Source organism: Lepidochelys olivacea, assembly GCF_965140295.1.
Source record: "Lepidochelys olivacea isolate rLepOli2 genome assembly, chromosome: 2".
Taxonomy (NCBI): Eukaryota; Metazoa; Chordata; order Testudines; family Cheloniidae; genus Lepidochelys; species Lepidochelys olivacea.
Window position 1 is genome coordinate 191,674,756 of NC_140412.1, and position 18,601 is coordinate 191,693,356.

An 18,601-nucleotide genomic window follows, 5' to 3' on the forward strand; every position below is an offset into this window, starting at 1 on the left:
TGGAAAGTTACGCTGGTTTACAGAACAAGGAATGTTCTTGGATCCTGCTTACTATAAGAATGCTAATAGGAAGTATGTTTAATTCAGAGGCATAGTACTACAGGCAGACAGGCACACATACTATAGTAGCAATATAAGTGCAGCTCTACAATTTTATTTTTGTAAGATTATTCAATTTTTATATGGTTTAAAATGTGACTTTAGGGTGACTGTAAAGCATAAAGATACTGCTAAATATTTCAGACAAAACAATGTATTGCAAGCCTTCTATATCAAAAGAAAGGAAGAAACCAATCCTTGGGAAACCACCATCAGACTAGCACGATAAGCAGCTTCTGGATACTATCTCCTCCCCTGGTTCAGCTTTAACACTCGGACATAAGTAGAGTAGGTGAATTAAGATGCACTTTCTGCAAGGGCAATTTATCCCCTTTAAAATGGTGACTGAGTATTAACACCAACAAGCACTACTTCTCACAGTTTATTAAGACCTTAGCTTGGATCAATGTAGTTCCCTACAGTTTATTAAGCTGCAACCAAGTTTCCATTAAAAGCCATATTTGGCCTTCTCCCTACTAAAATTGGCAAAATTCAAATTCATCTCAAAATTGTAATGTTAAATTCTACTTTGGCCAGGAACCTTCATACAACGTTTAAAATGACTTGGACAAGGAGTTCCTAATATATAACAACCTAAAAATAATGGTTACAGTTCCAAGTTCTTCATTTTTGCCACTTCAGACCAGTGAACTACGTCTATTTCTTTGTTTTTTTTGGATTCCTTTAGCTTGATCATTTACTAGGCACTGTGTGTACACAGCTATTCCACTTGGAGGAACACAACTGATATCAGAGACTTATGGTCCACAAAGTGAAAAGAGTTTCACGGATCGGTGTACTGGCCAAGCCAGAAGGTGCTCCAAACTCATCTTAGCTCAAAGCTGCTTCCACTTGTGTTATGAAGAATAAACAGACCTCTTTTGAAATGCCAATTGCAGTCATCCTAGCTGCAAGCTCGGAAGATAGAGGCCACACAAGCTGTACAAATCTGTATGATTTTACTCCTGTACAAGATGTTGGATGGGGAAGGTAATTGAGTCCACCAGATTTTGTCTCTCTCTGCCACTGAATATAGGGAATGTGCTTCCCCCTATTATTTCCATGGGGTTCTAGTGAAGGTTTTTCATTAACACATTACAAGCCAATGTCCCATTTTGAAGCTTCCTAAGACAAAAAATTCAGTCTCAGAAAACAGACTTCTCTGGTCATCTTAGTGTTCACTCACCTCACTTTAAGACCCAAGTTAGTTCTTTTGCTACATGCCTAGACGCACACAAGAGACATGCAAATAGGCAGTATCTAGTGAAATCCCACTCCTAGCCAATGGGAATGTTGCCTGGAGAGGTGGTAAGCAGTGAGATCTAGGTGTCTCAAAGGGTCTAATTGTAAGAGGAACAAGTAGTTGCTTGGATTGTTACTCCAATCACTATTTGTAGCACTACTAAAATAAACTTCTTCACATCTTAGTTGCCAATGCTTGGTTTAGAAAAGAAGAGTATGTTTAATGCACTGATTGCATTGAATGAGCAGCGAGAAAAGTTACTTGGCTATGCAAATGGCATTTCTTCATGGTCTTCTCTAGAAACCAAGAGAAAGAGCAGATATTACAAACAAAATGCTTTCTAAAGGAGACTCAAAGCAGACTTGACTGACAGAAGTCAAGAATACAGGAGTCTCTATGCCCTGTATTTGGTGAGGGAATATAGTTCATTTTGTAATGAATTACTGAAAGCACAATGGTCACAAGCAACACAGCCAAGAGAATTAGGTAGTTGTCTGCTCAAGGTGAGGGGCGGAGGTTTGGGTTTGTTTGTTTGTTTTTTTTAAAAAAAGAGGACTTTAAACATGGAGTGCAAGGAGGGAAAGAATCTTTATCTTTAACAAAATAGAAGACGAAAGTGTCCATTTATGATGAGGACGTAAGCACAAGGTAGAAAGATTGAAAACTGAAGGAGTATACTTCAGAAAATATTTAATATAGAATTAATTAACTTCGTTTATGAGAGCAAAAATAAATGTTTTTATACTAGTAATTTCTACTCACCTCTTCAGACTTGAAAGCTTGTTTTGTATGAGTGTACTTCAAAAACCTAGGAGAAAAAGTAATGTTTCAGTTCAGTGATATTCTCAATGAGGCTTTGCAGAAAACAGCAGTATAGGTGCTGATTCAAAAATGCATTTGCTTTTTCATTTCAGTCCTGTCTTCATATCAAATTTATAGCTTAACCCTAGATTTTTTGCCTCCTATAAGCTTTATAGAAAGCTTTGAATTTTTTACAAGTTGTAAATGACTAATTTACAAACAGAGAACTTATTTCTGACATTCTGTTGCATAGAGCACGTAGACTTTGAATTCATAATGTATGGGAAGAATAATTTATTACATGCAGCAAAACTGCTTTAAAACTCAAATTCATTTGCTTAATAGAAAGCAATTTAGACATGCTTGAAGATACAAGTCTGATAAACGTGAATGTTTACATTAAAGTGTTTTAGGCATTGATCCTGCAATGAGTTTTATGGACCCTTATATGAATCTCATTGCAAGATCAGAGCCTTTGTTGAAACCCAACTATTATAAAAATAAAAGCTCAAATAGTACACATCAAAAGCCTACAATATTTCTTCTAATTCTGGTATTATGTATAGATAATTGGAACTTGCTCTAATGGCTTTAAGTCATTGGAAACCTTGACCAGATATATGATTTTAGCTGTACAGCTGGGCACAGTATATGCACACACTCCCCCAAACACTACTTCAGTTCAACTAAACTGTAAATGTATGCACATTACCAAAGTGGACATGAAGTTTTTTATAGTGTAATCACTTGTACAGAAGCAAACAAGCAAGCCACTATAAAAACCTTGCTGTTCACTGCTTGATAGAAGTAACAGGTTCCCCTATCTAGTTAGGAGTATTAATATGCAGAGGCAGTTCCACGCATAAATACCTAAAATTGTTATTTTCACCATTCCTCTTGTCCTTACCTTGCAACAGGAAGTACATTGGAACCTGTGTACATCATGATAAAGAAGAATACTCCACTTAGATAAAAACGAGATAATTGTGGGTTATCTTGCATGATGTGGAACAGCAATATGGCAACTTTCTCAACAAGGATAGGGTCAAACGTCAACAGCAGCTGAAAAGAAGACAGACAGAATTTACATGGAGCATCTACAAATTTTAGATGATCAGTAGCCATAAAACAAACTAACTTTAACCAGCTAATCAAAATTAAACCCAAAAAATATGTTAGTGAAATATAGCAGAAAGAATAAAGTACAACAGCCCAGGATACAATAACTGTTAAATTATATTAAGTTAGCGGGAATCATTTCTGGATAGTTACACATTTCGAAAGAACAGACTGACAAAACAAGCAACTTACCTGAGTAATATGGGGAAGGCAAGTACTGTCTGAAAGCAGCCTCTTTACTCTGGGCAAAGGTCTTATAATGGCATTATCTTGATCCCTAAAATATGTATTTTCCCAATCAATGTTTTTAGTGTATAATACATAAATATAAATACAGTATTTGTGCTTTTATTTTAAATGTTTTTGAACTGATTTCTCAGGCAGATTTTAGATTTTGATCCAATGGACTGGGTTGATATCAAGATCCTGAATATACATTCTGACAAGTTTTCTATCCTCATTTCTTAAATATTCAAACTTTCACCTGGTCTTAGCTTTGATATAGAATATATCAGTGAGGTTTAGTAAAATTCACATTAAGTATGGAAACAATGAGATTAGCTATCTGTTTAAGAAGAGTTATAAGACGTTTGATTATATTTCTAATGCTATCAAAGTAACTGGAGACATTCACTTGTGTTATAATTTTCAAGACAATGTTAAGTTACTGTAATTTCAGTTTGAGAAGCAGTGACCATGAAGTTTTATGGCACGTCTATTAAATGGATTTATCTTTGTCCCATCATAAAACTGTGTTAGTTCATCTCTCCCTTCATGGTAGAAAGATTAAAACTTCCATGTTCACTAACCAAATGAAATTTGCTACGAGATGGTAGATGCATGTCCTGTTTAAAAAAAAGTTTCTCCCATATAATGTATCAATAAAACTGGAATAGCAATTATGCACATTTGCTACAACCATGGAAAGTTCCAGCCATTTTCTTCTCTTGGAACTAAAAAGACTCATTACCTGCTGGGAAAATAGCCACACATTGTGATCAACATGTTGAGGATAAGTGTGGCAAGGTCAGTCTCATTCAGCACAGCCTGTCCATTGGCTAGCAAGCACCATTTAAGCTGAGGGATAAACTGCAATGGTCTCCAGCCATCCATACCCTGAGCCCAACACCGTGTTTTTGCAGTCAGCTTTCCCTTGGTCCATAATTCCTGCATCTTTTTTAAAGTCAGAGGTACAAGTTAGATGCTTCACACTATAAGCAGTAAGGTTTTCTGGCATTTTTCATTACTTGTCTTGGTAGCTCATAATGCATATAAAATCAGATGCCCTCCAAGTTTTTTGCTATGAAAAACCAATACAGCTTAAAATATTCCTGTTCCCTTTAAGAACTGTAAAATCTACCCTTGTGTAGGATAGGAAAAAAGGGTCCAGAAAAGCAAAAGAAAACCAACTTGGAAGAGATTTTCAACTGAATTTAAGTCAAGTCATTATAGTAAATTGCATTATTGATCTCATTTGGAGGCTACACAGAATTATAACTCTAAAAGCTTTGATTCTAGTACTCTTAAAAATACTATTTTATACACCATTTGGTAGTTTGTGTTACGAAGATAAAATGCACAAACACCGTATCCAAAATGATTAGATCGCTGATTTCCTTTGAGAATTTAATCTTTCCTTAGCACAACAAAATTAGAAGCTTATGAATCGAAACATTAAATGTGCCAAACCCACATTTTTCAGAGGTTGTGTATATTAAGCTTATTGGGTACCATCAGAACAATACTAAATATATATTGGATGTGGACTAAGTGTAAGACAATTAATTACAACAGTAATTTGGTATGCCAGTGCACATCTTTACATTTTAATACCATTTTCATGTTAAATAAGATTTCTTTTTATGATGGACCTCCAACTGGCTCAGAGAGCAGTAAACTAGAAGACTAATTCATTCCACCATATGGCAGATACAAGCAGTAGCCTGTGGAACTCCACCATGCTATTAGAATGCCAGTTATAGTCAGAGGTGGTGACAGTATCACTCTCCTTTATTACGTAGGACTCCATGAAGTCTCAAACTTGGGGGGGGGGGGGATTATCTACTCAATATCTGATAAGTTATGCTAAACAATGTGCACGTATTGGAGTAGTGTAGACTCTTTCCTCTTCTATAAACACACAATATCCTGACCTCTTGAAAAAGGAACACCGATTCCAAAGTAATACACATTGGAAAACATAATCCCAACTAGACGTACAAAATGATGGGGTCTCAATTAGCTGTCATAGCTCAAGAGAGATCTTGGGGTCATTGTGGATAGTTCTCTGAAAACATCTGCTCAGTGTGCAGCTGTCAAAAAAAACACCCCTTACAATGTTAGGGACCATTAGGAAAGTGATAGATAATATCATAATGTCACTACATATATATCCAGAGTATGCCCACGTCCCATCTCAAAAAAGATATATTAGAATTGGAAAAAAGTACAGAGGGCAACAAAAATTACTAAGGATATGGAACAGCATCCATATGAGGAGAGATTAAGATGACTGGGATTGATAATTTTAGAAGAGAGACTACTGGGTGTGTGTGAGATATGTCTATCAAAACCAGGAATGGAGTGGAGAAAGTGAATAAGGAAATGTTATTTACCCCTTCATATAAACACAAGAACCAGGGATCACTCAATAAAAATAGGAAACAGGTTTAAAACAAACATAAGGAAATACTTCTTCACACAATGCACAGTCAACCTGTGGAATTCATTGCCAGGTGATGTTGTGAAGTCCAAAAGTACAACTAGTTAAGTTCATGGAGGATAAGTCCATCAATGGCTATTAGCCAAGATGGTCAGACACAACCCCATGTTCTGGGCATCCCTAAGCCTCTGACTGACAGAAGCTGAAACTGGATGACAGCGGATGGATCACTCAGTTACCCTGTTCTGTTCATTTCCGCATTGGTCACTGTTGGAAGACAGGATATTGGGCTACTCTGACCCAATATGGCCGTTCTTAAGTTTAATTATTTTATGAATCAGCCATAAAAAGAATACGATACCTCTGTAAAGCTGTAAGGACCGCTCCTCTCTTTATCTGCATTGCCAAAGTACCACTCTTTCTCACTTTCTCTCTTCATATCTGGTGCTGCTTCAATCACATTGCTCTAAAAGTTAAATATTTATATATAAATGATGTACCCAATTTAATGCAAGATCCAGTCTTGATCCCATATGACTTTAGCAATTTGGAAGCTAGCTAGTTTATGGAGGGGATTTTACAATGATCTGCATTAGGAGGGGGGTATGAGAGTTGGGTGGTGCTAAAGAAGGCTTAGACTGTAAATAGTATGTGCAGGGAAACAAGGACAAAGTTATGGTTGGTAGAGAAACTTCAGCTTGTTTCCTTACTTTTGTGAGTTTTTCAACATTGTTATAAGTAAAAGATATCAGCCTTAAAAGACTGAATTTCATAAAATCCTAGTTTCTGACCAAGCACCCTTTAAAACGGTGTCAGATTTTAAAAAGTTCCTCAAAAAAGGTATAGTGTGAATAAACCAAAAGACCTCATACTTGCAATGGTACTGTAGCCCTGCTTGTGTGGAGATGTGCCATGGTAAGCAGATCCACAAGGATTCTAATGCCATTTGAATCCATGAGGTCCTTAACATTTTTCTGTAAACAAGAGAGAAAACCTTCACATTTATTTCATGTGAGCATTATAGAAGTGTGTTATGGACACGTAAAAAGCACTGTAAGTGCCACCTTTGTATAGTATTTTAAATGGGATTCAAAGGTGAGATTTCAACTCTCCTCACACTCAACCATATTCTTTAGAAATCTAGCACAGAACATTTATACTTCCTTATCCCCTCATTACCCATTCAAAAATGCTAAATCATGCCTATAGAGATAGCATCTGTGCCAGAAATGTAGAGAGTTTTACCCTTAACATTTGCATCTAATAAGAGATCTTTCTTTCCATGAAGTGAACAAAAGATTAGATATTCAGTTACAGTTTTTAAAATCAACTCAGAGCATTAGTTTCAAACTGGAGATCATTTTAACAGTTTAAGAAATGTATCCATACTTTATGAATTTTCTTTTAAGTACTAGAAGAATAAAAATCTTTTAAGTACTCCTACCTTATTTAAAATGAGCTTGTTAAGGAATAGTATCAATCTGTCCCGCTCAAGTCTATCTGTGCACTTTTGGGGTTAAAAAAATGGGGGGGGGGGGAAGAGAGAGAGAGAGAGAGAGAGAGAACAAGTCAAACATGTCCAACAGGAAATACAAATTATTCAAGCCTCAAAAAATTAGCATGTTGCATTAACCAGAGAGTAAAATCCAATTCTCAAATATCTCGTGACAAACATAAAAACTGTGCAACAACAGATAAGGCTACTTATAACAGTAAGATTTCAGAAAAATGTATATATAAAATGGTATTGGCAAACATGTTACAAAAGTCTCAAACATTTTCAAAAATATCTTGCAAGTCACTATAAACAGTCTCACTAATTTTGGAAGTATTATTGGATTTGTTTTCACACTAAAAACAGCTCTTGAATAATTTCTACAGTTTGCTGTGAAGTCTGTTTGTGCAAAGTAATTTCAAGCATGCAACTTTCTTCTGAACCACACCTAATCCATGTTAATTGTTCATGTTATGGGAAAGGTAAAAATACCACTGCCAAATAGACATGCTATAGAATTCACTGTGAAATGGAGTTTTAAACGTTAACTGATTTTTATTATCTTATATCCTATTACTGATTTGGTATTAAAGCATGTATGAGTTTATAATTTAAATGCACTTAAATGAAAGATGAGCTCCCATTTAAGGCTTGAGTTAATGTTTCTCCAGAAAGAACTGCCAGACTACTAAGACAAGAGCATTGTAAAAAAGGCAGCTCTCTAAAGCTTAAAATGTTAATTTCAATTGCTACGAGAGAAGTGCAACCATGAACTACCCTGACGATGGGCCAAACCTCTTCAATTCACCTTCAACAGATTAAACAGGCATAAGAATTAGAACCTATTAACTCAACTGTACTTAAACATGGTTTGTGTCTGCCTTTACCACTAAAGGGTTTCCAAGTTTTTACGGTTACAAACAATTCCAACGCATCATCCTTAAGTATACTAATACACCCACAGTTTTGGAGAAAACATGCTGTCTAAAAGACCACTGCCAATGCACTTTGAACAAGCCATTCTGAAGGTAAAGCATCTCCCTTCATGGAAGGTCTACTCTCCACAGGGGTGCAAAAACTCCAAGTTTGCTGTTAAACCCTGATGTGCTTCAGGAATAAGTGGAAGACTAAAAAACTGCATTGAATGCTGTGTATATTGTTTTCATCTCTATTTTACTCTTTAGGTAGAGCTTCTATTTGTCCCATTTCAAATCAATTTATTCCTGCATATTAAAAGTAACGTGACTAAAAATACCATCATCATAGACTTCCATCAGCAGAACGTGTCAATTAAGACTGAGTTAGAGGAGAGAAACTGACTAAAAATGACCCAATCCAGCAGTAACTTCCAAATGAAACTTCAAGATAAGTCTGCAATACCGAAATCTAAACTGGACAGCAGCATATCAATGACTAAGCTATTCCTAGCCACCAATTAACATTTATTTTTATCCAAAAATATCAGCCAAAGAAAACTCACCCTTTCCAACATCCCAACAATATATTTAGTGTCACCAAATTGTCCTATTTCTTCATGACATCTTCCATAAACAATGGCCAGTGCTTGTAGACATAAACATTTCATGTTCACTTTAGGGGTGAGCAAGAAGCGGTGATAAAGTTCATTGAAAAATTCATACCTGTAAAAACGGAAGAAAGTTCACACTGAAGGAAACATGCATTAAACCTCAGGAAAAAAAAAATAAGGAAGACAAACTGAACTGTGGCTCACGATTTTTTGATTGCTCCACTCTCTTCAGTTTCATCTTCCTCCAACAATAATCTCAGGTAATAATCCCCTATTTTTATTTCCTCTGAAAGGCACTCATACTTAACCTACAAATGAAACATACATATATAAACCACTTGTTATTTCGGATTATACACTTAAAGTTGAATTTTTAACAAGCTGTCACATGCAATCTATATTTTATTTGATTTCATGGCTTAACATGTTCAGTATGGTTTGTTTGTTTTTCTTCTTTGTGAAGGAGCCTCTCTCCTGCAATAAGCAGTAAGGTTTAATAAGCAACATTTATGAAATATGATTTATATTAATTGCTATTCTAAATGACAGTTCAGTTTTCATTTTACTAACCTATACATTTATGGCTGAAAAATTACTTCTTTACACACGGATGAAGACTAGAAACTGACATTCTAAAGAACAGTTGATATCCAACTTGTTTCCAGACAGCCACAATACTTTAAGTGGCACAAAGCCTCTGGAAATCCACAGGGAATTTTAATATTCTAATACACTATGTATTTTAAAACAAAGCGTTTACTAAAACTGAAGCATTATACTAAACACCTTTTAAGCACATTGTTTAAACAATCTAGTACAGGGATCTCTACAATAATGGATACAGTACAGCATTGTAACAGCTAATATTTAGTAAGTCAAATAGGTATTCCAAAGCCTAGAGGAAAACAGTGCAATAGCAGGAGTACAAACAAAATCACATAATTACATGAGTTAATGGGGTTCCAAGATGAAGTTAAACTCTGTACCCTTCACCCAGCCTCAATTAAAAACCACTAATATAAGAATGCTTGCATGTAAAGATATCTGCAAGAATACAAAAGTAAGTTAAAATGTTTTAAGTGTGGCATTACACACCAGTGTCTATTTCTTGCAGGTTATGATAGTTTACTGACAGAATGCCAATATCCCTCAAGCCACTCTTGGACCAATCTGAAGTGTAGTACGTTCCCTCTGTTTAGTCACATTGTACCTGTAGATTTCCTCGTGACATACATTGCGGTGATACACTCAAGTTTTGTAGATTTGGGGGGTGATCTCCCAGAATACAGGCTTTTTCTAAAGCCATACAACAAGTTTTCTGTAAGCTTTTCATATGTGACCAAAATATCAGTGAACAACTGCAGAAAGTATTTATGATATACTGTGCAGAGTTTGAGGTTGTTTGATTGCATTTATTGGAGATGTAAAACTGGATTTAGTTACTTCTAGTAGACCCTTCCTACTGATGAGATGGTGGTTTGCCCTCAACAGCACTCAAGTTCCGCTTCCTATTTTTGTTTTCTAGTCAATCCACTCTGTTGTGGAGACAGTCTGCTATCTGAAGGCTTTATTATTGAATTTTTTTTTTTTTTTAAAATCAAAGACACCTGAAGTCAGTTTATTCTGTTCCTACCTAGTTATGGCCTCTTGGCTTATGTGACCCCTTAGAGAAATACTACCCATTTCCAAAACACAGTTTTGATATATGGAATTAATTTTTTTTCTCTGGCGGTGTCAAAGGTTACTGTGTCAATGACATGTCTTGAAGGGCTTATTCCTCCCAGAAGCATCGATGTTCTGCATGTGATTTGATAAGCCAATCCATTCAGGACTTTAGATGGGTTGCCTCATATTTAGTAAGCTTTCTGAAAGCAAACCCCTCCAGGTGTTTTGGTACCACACTGATCTTTGCACTTGTTAACTATTATTCACCTTTAATTGAACATGGGAATATACAATAAATTATCAGGACAAGTATGTTGATACATACTGTAAAAAAGAAACAGGAATAGTGCATGGACCTTACATTTTAATGGCTTTCACCTCAGTGTTAACCTTGCTAGGATTAATGCTTGAAATGAACGTTAACCGTTGTTCTATTGGGAATTTATACATAGGTGCTTTCTTCCAGTGTGTCAAAAGCCCTCTGTGTTAGGTTTATGGGACTTTGACCCAGATTCCCAACTTCGGTTGTCAATGACAGCTTCTCTAAGATGAATTCATCTTTGAATCCATGTGTTGAAGCACTGCAGACAAGTCTATTTATGTGTATATTTTGCCATATCTAAAGATCTCTGCCACGTTCACTGTTAAGAAAAGTGGCTATTTGTGGTTTTAGTGAATATATTTAGAATTCCCCTTGGCTGATCAGAGATTTGTCTTGCCTGTACAAGGCCATTTAATCTGGGTGTATGAGGCAGTTCACAGCGATTCCTTTGAAAAAGGACCATGTACCCTGCCTGGAGCGGGTCTGGTCTGCATGGCCTGTAGACAGTGAATTTAAAAAAAAAAAAAAAAAAATCAGCACCATACAGAGAAGGTGCCTGCTTTCTCCTTCATAGCTTTGAGTTCATACACTCTGCCCAATCATTTATTGACAAAGGTTGTGTACAATACTCATTTAGAATGTTACTAAAAAAAGCTGATACGTAAGGACACTAGGACTACAATATTAGTGACTTAAATAAAACATATTAGAAAAGTTTACCTCAAACTCATGATGATTCCATGAGATGACATTAGCACTGCCAAGTTCTCTGTCAATACTGAATGCCCGCATTTCGGATTCAAGGGTATCTCTCAGCTCTTCCCGTGTTTTGAAGTTCCAAATCAAATTTGACTTAGTATGATCTTGAAGAAATCTAGGAGAAAGCATGGCTAGTAAAAAAGTTTTCAACTGTTTTAATGTTGAAGATAGTTTAAAATGCATATAACCTGCCATGCACATCAGAGCATACTGTACTTTGATAAATAGTACAGAAGGGAATACGCTTTGCCATCTTATTCTTGATTTATACAAAACAAGGTCTCATTTGTCTTTAAATCATTCTGATGTTACAGTAGTGACTTGCTCAATATGTCTACTTTGTTATTAGTCTAAGGCAGAGGTTCTCAAACTGTGGTCAGTGGACCACCAGTGGTCCGCGAGCTCCATTCATGTGGTCCGCAGATCGTTCCCTCTAAGATGGGCGCCTGGGCAGCCACACACAAGACAATGAAGGGCCACCCACCTAATTAGTGGTGCTGCACAGGCATGGCTCCACTAATTAGGTGCCTGGACCCTGGAGAAGACGCACATGTAAGGTGAGGTGGTGGCCTTGCGGGGAAAATAGGGGGTAGGTTGGAGGGGGCAGTGGGGTGAGAAGGGGGGGGGAAATTTGGGATGTGCAGGGCTGTGGCGGCCAAAGAGGCGACTTTCCCCAGCTCCAGGTCTGTGGCTGCCGGGGAGAGACGGCCCTCCTTCCCAGCCCCAGCTTGGGAGCTGCCATAGCAGGGGAGAGAGGGCACATCCATCACATTAGAAAGGTAAGGCTACCGATATTAAAATAAGAGTTGTGTGCTTTTATTTGTAGAACAAAGTTATTATAGAGGTTTTTTTAAATATAGCTCTTTTATCCAAAGTGCTTTACAATAGTTAGCTAATGGTACAAACAACATTTAGAAAGATCATGAAGTGGTCTGCTGAGACTCACCAATTTTCAAGTGGTCTGAGTTAAAAAAAGTTTGAGAACCTCTAGTCTAAGGGTTTGTCTACACACAGCAAAGAAAAGTCTGCAGCTGGACCATGTCAGCTGACTCAGGTTCACAAGGCTCAGGATGTGGGGCTGTTTCACTGCTGGGTAGACTTCCAGGCTTGGGATGGAGCCCAAGCTCTGGAACCCTCCAACCCTACAGGGACCAGCTATGGTTTTTTCTCTATTGTGTAGTCATATCTTTAGTGTTTTATGAGCATCAGACAAGACATCCACTCTACCTTAAAATAAATCTAGGAGCCAGTTGATTAACTAAAATAAGGTTCTTGAAATCGGAATACCCTACTTTTCAAAAGCATTAACCCTATTAGTACTCTGAAATGCAATCTACCTCCTGGGACTTCGTTGTACAAGTGACAGCATAAATGGTAAAAGGGAAACATGCTACAGTTGTGTCTTACAAAAATGTCATATACAGCCTTGTCAAGTGTATCTGAGTATGCAATGTCAAAAGCAAGAGAGGTTATGGCTGGCCATGTGCATTCCAAAAGCAGATTAAACAATTTCCCTAGTGCATTTGAGTATTTTTTTTGCTCCATACACTGTATTTGTTAAAGTTCATGTCAAATATTTCAGGTTGTATTGTTAAAACTCTACCTTTATAGCTGTAGCTTTGAGTTAGGGCTTCTGTATCTGTCAAGTGAATGGCCGTGATTTATTAACACATTTATTCTAGATATTTACCTGTAATAGAAGAGATCCCAGTTTGCTTCTATTTTTATTCTTTGCCTTCGTTTCCTTAGTATTACTGGCTTCTGATTAATGTTCTGCAAATAGAAAAAGATGCCAAATTTAGGGCTAGGACAATTAGCAATAACAGATACCAGATATAAAAGTGGGTTTCTAGTGTTACTTTAAACATGAAAATGAAGCTTTGTTTTCACTGGCTGTTCCTAAGAGATCTCAGCTTTCCAAGAGAACACCTACTACTAGTGATGCAGTTTTCTAATCAGCGATGTCACAGGCAATGACAACAGAACACCACAACTGAAATCTTTAGCTAGTGACTTGCACCATATTAATACTAAATTACCAACACAGGTCATCAAATCATGCCAGAGAAACTTGCAGCCATGTACTTTTATCATACACAGTTACCCCTTATCTTGTACAAAAAGCCAAATCCCATCACCATATGCACACTGCAAAAACTGCTGGGTAATCCTGTATTTAAATATACTGTATTACATGCATATATTAACCATGCAGGAAAACTCTTTTGCACCAAGCCAAAGAGAGTGACTGGGGACCAAAACCAGACCAATCTTTCAGGAGACAATACCCACAGTAAAATTGGCAGCCACAAACCTGGAGAACACAAAAGGCTACTTTGTTGTTCAGAAGTAAAGGATCTTTAAACAGCCGGGGGGGCAGGAGGGGTGGTGGTGAGGGAAACAGTCACAGACACAACTTGGAAATTGAAAGACTGTTTGATCAACAACATCTAAAATGCACTGCTAGACAAGACACCACATGCCAGGCAGAGTTTAATGAAACATAAGCCACAAAAAGTAGTACGCAGACTCACCATATTGTTTCTGTCCTGATTGTGATTGGAAAGTAGAAAGAAAAGAGGAATATTTAAACAAAATAAGATACAGCCACTAAAAGTATTTTATATGGTAACATGGAGTTATAAAATGTTACCACAGAAATACTTTCCATATAATTTGATGAATATGAATCACAATCTCCCTTTATTAATTTGATCATCAAAAGTGAAAGCTCAGAATTTTGTTTTGCAGAGCCATATCTGTTACTTATTGTGTATTCATGGTTTATCCTTCCCAAGTAAATAAGACATCAAGGAAAAGCTGTAAGTGTTCATACTTGGAGAGTTTATAATATGCAGCTCATGGAAAGAGATTTTACTGAGAAATTCAGCTAAAATAAAAGAAACATCCATACATCTCTATGATTTATTTCGGTCTGAATTTTCACTCTATCCCACAAAGAGTTTTGTTTGGCCTATTTCTGTGTAACATTTGTTAAAGCTAAATAAGAGTAAACCTGCCTCAGGACCCACATAATTTCTTACTTTTGTAAGTTGTGTCATTTGTGTTTTACTTTAAGACTTTATTTAGATCAGAAATCAGGAGAAAGTGTTAAAAATCAGATGCGATGTGTTGCATTTCCCCTACCTTTCCATCTTTCCTATGTATGGGCAGCAAACTGAAAATGACAAACTTCTAAATGAAGAACTGAAACTTCAGAGATCAGGCAATTTTTGTTTCATTTAGAGGAAGCTAACTGACTAGAATGCCAAGCTTAGTCGTGAAAAAAACAAAAGTCAGCAAGAAAGGACAAGGGACAAAAAAGTTGGAATTATAAAAGCAAGAAAAAAAGGGGTAAGTCTCACCAACTGAGCTTTATAACCACAAAAGAGCAACCACACAGAAGGGACAGGGGAAGAGGAGGAATGACAGAACATAAAATAAATGCAAGGAAAAGTCGGGGGGGGTGGGGTGGTTCTCACGGCACCTTCCAGTTTCCTCAACAAGGAAAACAGGGTGACCTCTTGGATATTAAGAGAATATAGCTGCTGAACACACAAACCTACACCACCATCTTAAATAATGTAAGTACTGAGGAGGCGGCACAGACTGAATAAGAGCCAGGTGACCTTAAAGTAAAAATCCGCCATTACTATCAAGTATCAGAGGGGTAGCCGTGTTAGTCTGGATCTGTAAAAGTGGAAGAAATTCCGATACCAAAAGTTTAAGTCTATCCACTCAAGACAATGTTCTAGTCTTCCAAACAGATAGGAAGTCAGATGAAGTACAGTGATACTAATGAATAAATATACCAAATGAATATACACCTCAAATACACATTGAAAATCCTTGAATATTTTCCCACCACATTATTGTTTAAAAGGCTGTTTCTGCAGCAGCCTCTTGAGGATTTCTGCTGCTCTAACTTCTGTAAGATGCTCATACCCAGAAGGGTGCAAAAGAATCCAGTTGCAGTCTAGTTTCCTAGGTAATTAGTTTAAGCAAAAAGAGGTGGTTATGCAAGTTGGAAATGTGTGCATGACAAATGACATGTCTGCAAGATACTAATATGCCCCTCTCCCACCTCAACTGATTCACTACAATCACTCACATTTCTAGCTAAAAATGAAAAAAAGGGAAGAGACAAAAATTTATAAACCTGGAAACAAAGAACTAATGTTTTCTAACAGTATTTCAAATAGCATATTTCACAGTTAAAGCCAAGAATAAGTATTTCCACCATAGTCCTTGAAATCAACCATGGCTAAAACCTACCAGTTACACTGCATTAGTCATGGAAAAAAGCCCAGTATTTACACAGCATGGTAACTAGTGACTTATACTGTTTTTTAATCTCAAATTTCTCTTAAACTTGTTTATTGCGTTTTTACCTCTTTTTGAGCAATGCCCATTCTGTCCCTCCAGTGCATCAAAACCAGATCCACTTTCTCTTTGGCAAATTTTTCTACTTCTTTAGCAGCTTTTCCAGCCAATCTCTGCCACTCGGGCACTTTACTAAGCTTGCCATACTGGTCCTGCGGAACAAAACTTATCAGTAACTTGTGATTAAATTTCTATTTAATAAGTGTACTGGAAAAGATGAGCATCAACAGTTTCTCCCCTCCCTCCCTCATTTAAATAGTAGGTACGGTACATGGAACAAGTTACACAGCTGAATAGAGAATCAGTCATTTAAAGCTCACCATTCTTTTTAGATAAATACAATTTTTCTACTTACAGTTGCAATTTTTAAGTTATCCCTAATATGCATCCGGTCAGCATCCTTCTCAGGAACAGGATCAGCGCTGTCCAGGTACGCCAGCAAACCTGGTGGCTAAATCCACAAAAGAAATAATTTGTATTCCATAACCGTTCTCTGAATTCAAGAGTAAGTCATACCAGTGTAAGTGCATAATGTAGGTAAGTAGTCTATCATATACAAACCCCCTAAATTAAAAGAAAGGAAATATTGCCACATACTTGTCAAACACTTGCAAGTTAGGAAATGCTAACACTAAAGTTGCACAGGCAACGTTAATCTGGCCCCCCCCTTGTGCATATACATTCAGATAGTATGTAATTAAAGACTATTTTCCCCACACAGAACCCTGCTTCATTCAGTACACAGGATGGACTGTACTCAAGAAGTTAATCAGGGTTGCATAGTGAGCAGAATGTTGTATGTAGGACCCCTGCCCCATTTGTTGGGGAAGCTGGAAGTTGTGTAGTGAATGAAGCAGGGGACTGCAGGAAGAGACAGGATGGCCTTATGTTTAATGCAGTTAATCAGGGGCATCTGGCACTGGCTTCTGTCTGAAGACAGGATACTGGGCTAGCTGGACCTTTGGTCTGACCCAGTATGGCCGTTCTGATGTAAAAGCCACTCTACCCATGCTACAGAGTTCCAATGAGATTTTCCCAGAGGTTTAGAACTGCCAAATTTGCTGTCTCCATGAAAATTAGCACAAGAGACATCCCTGACACCAGGGCAATCCCCATGCCCAATTTTGAGCCCCTTCCCAGAAGCATGGAGATGCTAGAACTTGCCAGTGATGGTTGAAAGTATTTAACATAGTTTTTCCCATGTATTTCTTTGCCTTAACTGAATTTTTGTTTTGTCTTTTTAAAGAAAGTTCAGCCTGAAACAGAGACCCGGCAAATATCAGCCAGAATGGTTGAAGTTTGACAAAATTATAAGCACTGAAAACTCAGTCCAATAATGGAAAGGATAAGGCAACCTTAAACTATTTTATAGAAGTTCTTAGATACTACACTGATAAGGGAGTAAAAAGTGCCTTCCAGCAGTTCTTTAAGCAATGAGTAACAGCAGCATAGCTACTAGATCCACCTAGAATCAAAGATTTTAGCAAGTTTCCCTTGGACTAGGATACTAGCCAAATGAACAATGATTGCATCATAACTTTCCCTCACCCCAAAAGCCAAACCCTTCAATGTAAAGCAATAAAGTTAGCTGTTTGGCAATGCTTCCAATAAACTTACTTAAACTTTTAAAAAGCATTATTTACTATATCTCCTGTGCCCTCGTTAGAGCTTGCCCCTTTACTGGCTTCACTCCACACTCTTTCCTGTTCTTCTCAGGTATAGTTAGTTGAAACTTTTTACAACTAAAGAGAATACCAACATTTGAGGAAACATGAACTGACCAAAAAAAATATTTAGAAGTGGTGTTTAAAAAGAGTAGATCACTCACTTACCAAAATACGTTTCAACAAGCTCATAGCAGTTGCATTTTCAGCTGTCCAAAGGCCCACTAAATGTCTACTTAGCTGTCTGAAAAATGAAGACATGAGAAATTTTTACTGTTGTCTTGGCTAGAACAGTAGGTTTTTAATCATTACTGTGAATTCAGTACCGCCTTGTAAGAGAGTTTACATTGTCAGCACATCCAACACTCAGATGCCCTTTGTTCACAACAGCAAGAATAAAAGGTATGTTAATGTGAACTACGTACCTTTTTGTAAAGCCCTTCAACTTGCTGCTCTTTAACTTCCCCATGCAGACCCTGCTGGCATGCTCTAAAAAAACGGTTACTTACTTTCTCATAACGGTTGTTCTTCGAGATGTGGTGTTCATGTCCATTCCAAGCAGGTGTGTGCATGCCGCGTGCACTCCAGCTGGAAGATTTTTCCCCTAGCAGCGTCCGTAGGGTCAGCCTGGGCGCCCCCTGGAGTGGCACCTTCATGACGCCCAATATCGGGCCCCGCCGACCCCCACGCCCTCAGTTCCTTCTTGCCGACTATTCCGACAGAGGGGTAGGAGGGTGGGTATTGGAATGGACATGAACACCAGATCTCAAAGAACAGTTACGAGAAAGTGAGTAACCGTTTTTTCTTTGAGTGATCGTTTATGTCCATTCCAAGCAGGTGATTCACAAGCTAGAGCTCAGA

At 37.4% G+C, this 18,601-nt stretch overlaps 1 protein-coding gene across 2 annotated transcripts in view; it reads right to left on the reverse strand.

The window, feature by feature from the left end:
• The window catches only part of DNAJC13 (DnaJ heat shock protein family (Hsp40) member C13), a 104,399-nt gene that overhangs the window by 39,885 nt on the left and 45,913 nt on the right, over positions 1-18,601 (reverse strand). For both annotated transcript variants that reach the window (XR_014710214.1, XM_084619020.1), the window contains exons 18-31: positions 17,909-17,984; positions 16,432-16,527; positions 16,085-16,228; positions 13,384-13,466; positions 11,655-11,808; positions 9,152-9,255; positions 8,900-9,059; positions 7,369-7,431; positions 6,797-6,898; positions 6,286-6,390; positions 4,233-4,435; positions 3,455-3,539; positions 3,051-3,205; positions 2,105-2,150 (exon numbers count right to left, since the gene is read on the reverse strand). Coding sequence is in view for 1 of the 2 variants with exons in the window: in XM_084619020.1 (XP_084475146.1) it covers positions 2,105-2,150; positions 3,051-3,205; positions 3,455-3,539; positions 4,233-4,435; positions 6,286-6,390; positions 6,797-6,898; positions 7,369-7,431; positions 8,900-9,059; positions 9,152-9,255; positions 11,655-11,808; positions 13,384-13,466; positions 16,085-16,228; positions 16,432-16,527; positions 17,909-17,984 (1,576 nt within the window). In the remaining variant the exon portion in view is untranslated. The remainder of the gene's footprint in view (positions 1-2,104; positions 2,151-3,050; positions 3,206-3,454; positions 3,540-4,232; positions 4,436-6,285; positions 6,391-6,796; positions 6,899-7,368; positions 7,432-8,899; positions 9,060-9,151; positions 9,256-11,654; positions 11,809-13,383; positions 13,467-16,084; positions 16,229-16,431; positions 16,528-17,908; positions 17,985-18,601) is intronic.